At 50.9% G+C, this 8,895-nt stretch overlaps 1 protein-coding gene across 1 annotated transcript; it reads right to left on the reverse strand.

Moving 5' to 3' along the window:
• Positions 1-3,835: 3,835 nt before the first annotated feature.
• Positions 3,836-4,771, reverse strand: LOC309889506 (olfactory receptor 14J1-like; the record flags this gene model as incomplete). Its single annotated transcript, XM_082782355.1, has 2 exons — positions 3,836-4,117; positions 4,478-4,771. 2 exons carry the CDS (start codon positions 4,769-4,771, stop codon positions 3,836-3,838), a joined length of 576 nt encoding a protein of 191 aa, XP_082638481.1.
• Between the last annotated feature and the right edge of the window lie 4,124 nt (positions 4,772-8,895).

Here is an 8,895-nt window from a genome sequence, read left to right on the forward strand (position 1 = left end):
GTACTGTGTGCAGTTCTGGGCACCACAGTACAGAAAGGATATGAAACTATTGGAGAGTGTCCAGAGAAGGGCTACAAAGATGGTGAAGGGCCTAGAGGGGACGATGTATGAGGAGCAGCTGAGGTCACTTGATCTGTTCAGCCTGGAAAAGGGGAGGCTTAGGGGAGACCTCGTCATGGTCTACAGCTCCCTCACGAGGGGGAGTGGAAGGGCAGGCACCCCTCTATTCTCTTTAGTGACCAGTGATAGGACCAGAGGGAATGGTGTCAAGCTGTGACAGGTGAGGTTCAGGCTGGATATCAGGAAGAGGTTCTTCACTGAGAGGTAGTTACACACTGGAACAGGCTCCCCAGATACAGAGTCACGGCACCAAGCCTGTTGGAGTTTAAGAAGCAATTGGACTGTGCATTTAGTCACATGGTCTAAAATTTTGGGCAGACCTGTGTGATGCCAGGAGCTGGACTCTATGATCCGGCTGAGGGAGCTGGGATTGTTCAGCCTGGAGAAAAGGAGGCTCAGGGGCGACCTTATCGCTCTCTACAGGTACCTTAAAGGAGGCCCAAACTCCCTCCCCAAACTCCCTAGAAGCAACTGCAAATATGAGAAGTATCTGAATGACCAAAGAGCAAGAGCAAGTGGAGGGGAACTCTGCAGAAGAGCAGAGGATGCACACGTCCACACATTCTGCTGGAAAGGTGATTTCCAGCATGGGCTGTATCATAAGGCCAGATGGAAATACCTCAAAGACTGAGGAGATGAAGTGCAATGCGTAAGAGAAATTCTGTCAATGCAAGTACAGTGGAAGATATATATATATATATCTGTATTATCTGCCTTTCTTGGTGGAAATATTCACATTTTCTGTCTGTATAGTTATACATATATTTGTGTAGCTACAGCTGTAACTACAGCTATATGTGCAAGTAAAGGTAAATGTATATACAGAGTTACATGTGTACACATAGATAACTGGGAGAGAGACGGGCAAATGGCTGGGAATCATGGATTTTACATCACCTGAACTATCAGGAAACCAACCCAGCAGTGCTGGGAGGTGGGGACAGAGGAGATGTGGAGGAAGGTCCCAGTGACACGGCTGGGAGGTGGGTTGTGATGCCATTCCTACTGAAGTGACCCGACTGCCTGGTGGCAGGCAGGCAGAGATGGTGATGTCATCGATTGCATCACAAACCCCACGGGACACCAGGGGCAGCTCAGGCAGGGGACAGCTCTGTCAAGCCACCATGGCTGGGGTGCTGCTGCTGAGGTCACCTCCTCACAACACTGCAATGGGCCAGGAGCAGGCAGGCCTCAGAAGGCCATCAAGAGCAGCAGCTGTGGAATCTGCAGAAAGATGCCTGGGCCCTGGGGAGGGCTGCCCTGCAGTGATGCCAGCTGGACATGGGACGGGAGCCTGTGGGACAAGGCATGGTGTTAGGAATGTTTTAACAATTTGTGTCCATAAAGAACAGTCCTGTCTGACTCTGGGCCCTGCACTGGCAATTTAATTCTTGAACCACAGATGCAGTGTGTCCCAGTCTCCCCCTCATTCTAGTCCATTTATCAAGTCTTCAGAAAATACTCCTCAAATTTATGAACCTGTTTGCTTTTGTTATTTCGGACTTCTATTTCTAACAGTTAAAGCCTTTTTTCTGTCTTCTTTGAGATTAACTTAAGACAGCTATAGGTGTGACTGTCCCTGTGAATGGCTGGTGAGGAATGTTTTAATTACTCATGAAGTGTCAATAAGAAAGCTATTTGTGTTTGTATGAAGTCTTTGATGTCTGGGGGTTTCAGAACAGCTGATACCAACTAGTGACTGTTATGGGATACTATGCAAGCCTCTGGTATCTGACCAGGTGGCCAGGAGATTAAGAAGAAGAAAAAAGAAGCTGAAGGACAGCTGGGAGACAAGACCTGCAGGAAATGTTCTATAAACTTGACACGGTGCCAAGGAGTTGTACTGGGTATGGCTGGAATGTTAACTTTCCCAGCAGCAGCCCATACAGTGCCGTACTCTGTACTTGTAGCTGGAACAGCAGTGTTATCACACCAGTGTTGTTTCTACTGCTGAGCAGCAGTGGCACAGCATTGGGCCTTTCTCTAACCCCCCTAGGGGGTGGGCAAAAAGTGAGGAGAGAAACATCACTAGGGCAGCTGACCTAAACCAATCACAGGGATATTCCATACCATGTGATGTCACACTCAGCAATAAAAGGTGGAAACAGGAAGAAGAGGGGAGGGGTGGGCTCTCGTTGGGAAGACGTCGGTCCTCCTCTCGAACACCGGCTGCGTGTGTTGAGGCCTTGCTTCAAGGACGTGGTCAATCATCGCTCATTTGTGGGAAGTAGAGAGTAATTTCTTTCCTCTGCACTTCCATATAGCCTTCATTTATTTTGTTTGTTTGTTTTCCTCCCTTCTTTTTATTTTCCCTTTTCCCCTTTCCCTTTTTATTTCCCCTTAGTTAAATTGTTTAGTTCATGGTAGTCTTTATTTAATTATTATAATTATTTCCCTTTAATTAAATTATCCTTATCTCAACCCGTGAGTTGTTCTTTGCTTTACTTCTTCCCCTCCTCATCTAAAGGAGGGGGAGTGAGAGAGCGGTTGTGGGATTTAGCTGCCCAGCACGGTAAAACCACCACAGAAGTACAAAGGGGAAGGACAAGGAAAAAACTTGGAGAGGAAGACTCCGAGCCTTCAGCATGAGAGACCCCTAGAGACCCCCAGAGGGACCACCGGAGACTGATGTGCATGCTCCAGTAGGAGGGACTGGACCCCAGAAGCTAATTATAATAACCTGTTTTTTTAGAAGTAGTAATGAATATGTATTAGTCTAGGAGCATAAAAATCAGCTGCTTGATGTAACTGGTGTGCGTCCTGGTGGAGCGGAGACTCCCGGTGCACCCAGCGCTGTTTGCTTACCTCTATTCTTTTAATAAATCCTATTTTTTTATTTAATCCTATTTTGAAGAATGAGCCATTTCTAACAATGGGAAAGTGCTGGATATGACAGAGCACAGTGTGAGAAGGGAGAGAGTACAGGCAGGGCTGTGAGGGACAGCAGCATCTCACGTGCCCTTGGTGGGCAGATATATGAGCAATGGCCAAACACCCATTCCAGCCTTTCCCAGCTTCCCCCCAACTCTCCCAACTCCCTGCTTTCTGCCCACCTCCCTGCCCTCTGCCCAGCCCAGCCCAGCAGCCCAGGCTGGGGTGACCCTAAGACAGTGCCCACTGCAGCTTGCTGCAGGGCTCTGGGCACTGCCACCACAGCTCCAGCCCCTCTGAAGGCCACAGCAGCTCCTGGGGGCACAGAGGGCTCAGTGCCACAGAGGGGAACATCCGAGGCAGAAGCATACAGAGGTCAGTGTCCCCTGTTGTGTCCCCTGATCTCTTCAGCAGCAGATTCTCAGAAGCCTGCAGTCCCTCCGTGCCATCCCTGGGGTTTCTCAGGCAGCTCCTGCTGTGCCAGGGCCAGGGCAGCCAGGCCCGAGCTGCTGCAGACAGAAAGGGTTTGCTGGTCTCATTACTTCCTGATCAGCTTAGAGCGGGTCTCAGACAAAGAAGCTGTGGCTTCATTTATTTTGTTTAAATACACAGAGAGTCTGGCTCCTCGTTTATGCAAAGCCTCAGGGTCACAAAAGATATGTTGGTACGAGGGGATGAAGAACAGCATTTATTTGTGGAAAACAATATCACAAGGGGAAATGAAAAACAAAACGAATCCATCCAGAAGTTAAGACAGCTTGCTCTATCATTACATAAACTCTAATTCATCTGAAGAAGAAGAAAATAAGCAGCTTATAGCTGCAGAAAGGTCCAGCCAGTTCCCTCAGCACATCCTTAAATATCTCCATGCAATCACTTTCCTAATGGCATTCATTAGCTCCTGCTTCCTCATGCTGTAGATGAGGGGGTTCACTGCTGGTGGCATCACCGAGTACAGGACACTCATCACCAGGTTCAGGGATGGTGAGGAGATGGAGGGGGGCTTCAGGTAGGCAAACATGCCTGTGCTGAGAAACAGGAAGACTACAGCCAGGTGAGGGAGGCACGTGGAAAAGGTTTTGTGCTGTCCCTGCTCAGAGGGTATCCTCAGCACAGCCCTGAAAATCTGCATGTAGGAAAAAAGAATAAAAACAAAACACCCCAAAAACACAAAAACACTAAATGTGAGAAGCCCAATTTCCCTGAGGTGGGAGTCTGAGCAGGAGAGCTTGAGGATGGAGGGGATTTCACAGAAGAACTGGTCCACAGCATTGCATTGGCAGAGGGGCAGGGAAAATGTATTGGCAGTGTGCAACAGAGAATAAAGAACCCCACTGCCCCAGGCAGCTGCTGCCATCTGGGCACAAGCTCTGCTGCCCAGGAGGCTCCCGTAGTGCAGGGGCTTGCAGATGGCAACGTAGCAGTCATAGGACACAACAGTGAGAAGAGAATGCTCTGCTGAAAATAAGAAGACAATCAGAAAGACCTGTGCAGCACATCCTGCATAGGAAATGGCCCTGGTGTCCCAGAGAGCATTGGCCATGGCTTTGGGAAGAGTGGTGGAGATGCAGCCCAGGTCGAGGAGGGCGAGGTTGAGGAGGAAGAAGTACATGGGGGTGTGGAGGCGGTGCTCGCAGGCTACGGCGGTGAGGATGAGGCCGTTGCCCAGGAGGGCAGCCAGGTAGATGCCCAGGAAGAGCGCGAAGTGCAGGAGCTGCAGCTCCCGCGTGTCTGCGAATGGCAGCAGGAGGAAGTCGGTGATGGAGCTGCTGTTGGACATCTGATCCTCCTGGAAACTGCAATCTGCTCCTCTAGATAGGGAGGCCTGTTCAAGGAGGAAAGAGAATTAAAATGTTAGGGTAGACCTCTGTGAGGTAAACCTAGCCTATTGTTTTGTAGAAACCATAAAAAAATGCCTCTGCTTTTGGGAAGACTGGTCCTCTACTTGATCTCAAAGTGATGCTGCCTGATTGTTCTATGGGGGGCAAGAGACTCTGCAGGAGACAAGTCTGTACTAGAACAGTAAGTAAATGGAACATGAGGTGGTCTCAAATGAACCGTGTTTGATGTAACAAGGAGTTTTGGAGCATTTTTTTCAAAATTCACCCAACTGCAGAGCAGGGCTTTGTGCATAGTGCTTTGGTTTGTTACTTTACACTTGTCCCCCCTACACCTGAGGAGTGTATTTAAGGCACAAATGCTTGGCGCTTGTACTGCTCACCAAGTAAAATCTTGGGGTCCTGCCAGGCAAAGGGACTGTCCCTCAGGGCAGAGTGAGGACAGCTGGGGTATCCGTCAGTCCTATTCCCTGCTGCCCTGTGCGGGCACCTCTGGAGGATGGTCACAATCAGGTGTTCCCCTGAAAAGAACATGGATGCTGCTGAGAGCAAAGGAATCCAGGTTCAAAGGGCAGGTCTCCAAACCCCTCTCCCACCTCATTGTACCTGAAGAAGATCTCAGCTCTCTGTTCTTCACCATGGAAACAGAGCGTTCATAGCAGCTGCCCGCATACAGCCATCCAACAGCATTTCTATGGCCTTAGGAGTGATTTGTCTTCTCCATGGGACTGCTAGATAACACAGAGCTGTTAAGGCAGAGCTGTGCCCCTGTGCATGGACATCTGCGGCCCAGCAGAAGCCCCATGTAAAGTCAATTGTCCTTAAATGTAGTTTCCTGAAGGAAGAGTCAGCTCCTTCTTTGCTCCAAACATAGCATTTCTCAGAGGCCCAAAAGTTAGGAGGGAACATGCATGCTTTTCTGCTATTAACATATCTGCATGAGAGAACCTGCAGCATTGCTCATTGGCTCACCTCTGGACAGCACCAGGTTCATTTCAGAGCCACCTGGAACTGGCTCTTATCAAATGTGGGCAGCTTTGGGACTCTTCTCATGGAGCCAAACCCAGTAGCTGCCCCAGAAATAATACATTGATATACATCATCCAGACAATCCAGTTTATGAGAGCACTTGGACGCTTCAGTGCCCTGTACGCTTCTGAATGGCAGGAACCACAGGGTCAATGTCAGAACTCCAGGTGAATGCCTGCTCTTTCCATCCCAGTGAGTCCAAGTTTAAGAACAAAAGCAGCAGGAGAGGAAGCAGATAAATGCTCCCAGGCTGCAGAAGAGAGAAGCAGAACATATACAGACAGATGGGTATTTGGTAATTTCACATCTTCAGGGGTTGGGCAGCTGAGAATGTGATCCGGTCCCCATCTCCTTCAGGGAAGTGTCTGTGTTGGGTGGAACAGGAGACAATGGGGTTGCTCTGGGAAAGGTGTCTTCACTGCAGGGATAGCAGGGGGTGCCCAAATAACCCCTGCCATGGAGTTTCTGGGAGCAGCTCACTCTCACTCCCTGACCAGGGCTCTGCTGCCTGCAGCTGTCCCTGCCTGCAGCTGGGTCTCTGTCCCCACGCCTCCTGCCTGCAGCTCACAGCCCCCATCCCACCCCATCAGAGCTGAGTGCTCAGCTCTGCCCTGCAGACACCTCCTGGCAGCAGGACTCTGCCCAGGGGCAACTCACCGGGGGCACGTCCTACAGACCGTCTCAAACAGACCCTGCTGACACTGCACGAGTGGTGGTGGAGCTTTCTAGGGGCTGAGGGGCAGGAAAGCGTATACTTCTGTTCCCAGTGAGTCAAAAAAAAAAAAAAAAAGAAAGCAGAAATTCAGGAGAGCTGAGCCTGAAGCAGCTAAACCCTGCCCTGACTGTCCTCTTACAAAGTCCCCTTGGATACACCCTGGTTGAGCTGTGGAGCTGTGAGCAGGCTGCCCAAGGCAGTAGCCTCCTGCCAGCAGCAGGACCATGCCCTGCCGGGGGGGCTCCTTCCACCCGCAGCTTCTCCCCACAGCGCCCTGGGCAGCTCCCCGGGCAGGCTGAGTGCTGAGCCTGGCAGGCGGCAGAGGCCCTGCCCCGGCACACAGCCCCTGGGGCACAGCAGGGACCCTGCTCTGCACCACAGCCCTGGACACCCCTGCCTGCACCCCCGGCTTCTCCTGCCTCCAGGAACTGCGGCTGCATTGCCCTCCAGCCAGAGACTTACCGGGTGCAGGGCTGGGAAGTCTTCTCCCGCAGTGAGCTCTGGGCATCCTGCCACTGCTGCCTGCCTTTAAGCACTGTGTCTCTGCAGGCAGTGCTCCCAGTCCTGCTGTGCTGTGCAGAGGAGCTGCTCCTGGGCAGAGCTGTCTCTGTGCAGCGCTGCCCGCTTGCCAGGAGCTCCCCTTGGGCCCAGGAGCCCGGCCCAGCTCAGCAGCAGAGGCCCAGCCCAAGGCCTCCCTTGCTCTGCCCCCCACCAGGTTCCCTGCACATGGCCCTGGGGCTGCAGGGGAACCTGCTGGGAAACAGCCTGAAGGGATCCCTGGGCTTCCCTCCCTCCCCTCGGCACACGCACTTCTTGACAGCAGGATCATTTCTCCTAGCAGATAACCAATTAAGTGTAACAATCACATCTTCTTGTCCCAGTATCAGTTTAGACATGAAGTCAGAGACTGATTTCCATCATCCCCACTTCAGGAAGGAATTCAGCAGAGCCAGTCGATGCATCTCATACTGGTTGTTATTCCTGGGTTTGGAATGGGGCTCAGCTCCCTCCCATGCCTGCCACAGACCCACAGGAGCTGGGATTCCTCTGGTCTCAGTTCAGGTGTCCACAACATAGGCACTTTAATGCGAATTACTGAGCCACAATAGCTCCTTAGTGGAGATGGAGGACAGGCAGGAGCTGTTCAGATGGAAATACCTGCTGAAATTTGTGCTTGATCCTCTGCGAGTCAGGTGGAGGCATTCCCTTGGGTAAATGAAATGGCAGCAGATGCCACATGTAGGACAACTGAACCTGTCCCTACTCCTTATGTGCAGGGCAGCCTGCAGAGGCTGTCAGCAGAGCAAAAGGAGTCATGTGTCACAGGGAGAGCTAAACCTATTCTGTTCTCTTTTAAATGTTCTCTTTTTTCCTTTCTGTTCTAAATGACCCTTGGCTGTAATGGCTGTTGTGTCTCGGACATCTCCACAGGGCCTCAGCTCTCACCAGCAAGGTCTTCCTGTCCTTTGTGCCTTGAGGCAGGACTCTGCAGGGGTACAACAGGTGGTGGGTAGGGATAAAATCAGTGGTTACTTTGCAAACTACACCCTTAACAGTCCATGGGACCTAAGGGCCTGCATCCAAGGGTACAGGGAGAGTGTTCTGGCCTGGAGGTACTGGCTCCTTATGATCCCAGGAAGGAATCAGACAGCAGCATTCAGGTGCTGTAAGAGATCATTTAACTGCTCTTAGAGGTAAGACTATAAGGAGAGAAGACTATAGATGATCTATTGTATTTGGTGTGACTTCATTCTAGACACAATACTCCACCTTTAGTCTCAGATCTCCATTACATGTTTGCACTGACCCTATGGGATTATTAAAGGATACAAAAATTTTGCTGATCAGTCCTTGGCTCTGCAGTTGATGAATCAGCATATATATGGGAATCAGGGATTCTTGGGTGGTGCCATATTGCCACTGGTGCACCATTTGGGTAGCTACTGGCACTTCAACCCTCAGCAACCCCACAACTGAAGTATCCTGTGAGGCACCGGGCAAGGTAGAAAACTGTTGAATGTGCATAAATCACCATAGATCACCTCCAGCATGGCCAATTCTATCAGATATGGGCTGCCTCTCTCCCTGGTGGTCCATTTGCCTGGGTGACATACAACATCTTCCTTGAAGGGATATCTTTCCTTTACACCTGACAGGAGTTATCTCAAGAGAGGGAGGATTTGTGCCCCCTTTCCAACTGCTTTGTCAATGCCCCCTTCCCTGGAGAGGGATCCCAGCTGCTTGGCTTCCCTGCCCTCTAATTCGAGGCTACCAGCCCTGTTATCCCCATATCGGAGCAGCCAGGTGACAATGTGCTGGCCT

This window comes from Aythya marila (genome assembly GCF_965140915.1).
Source record: "Aythya marila genome assembly, chromosome: W".
In the NCBI taxonomy this organism is placed as follows: domain Eukaryota; kingdom Metazoa; phylum Chordata; class Aves; order Anseriformes; family Anatidae; genus Aythya; species Aythya marila.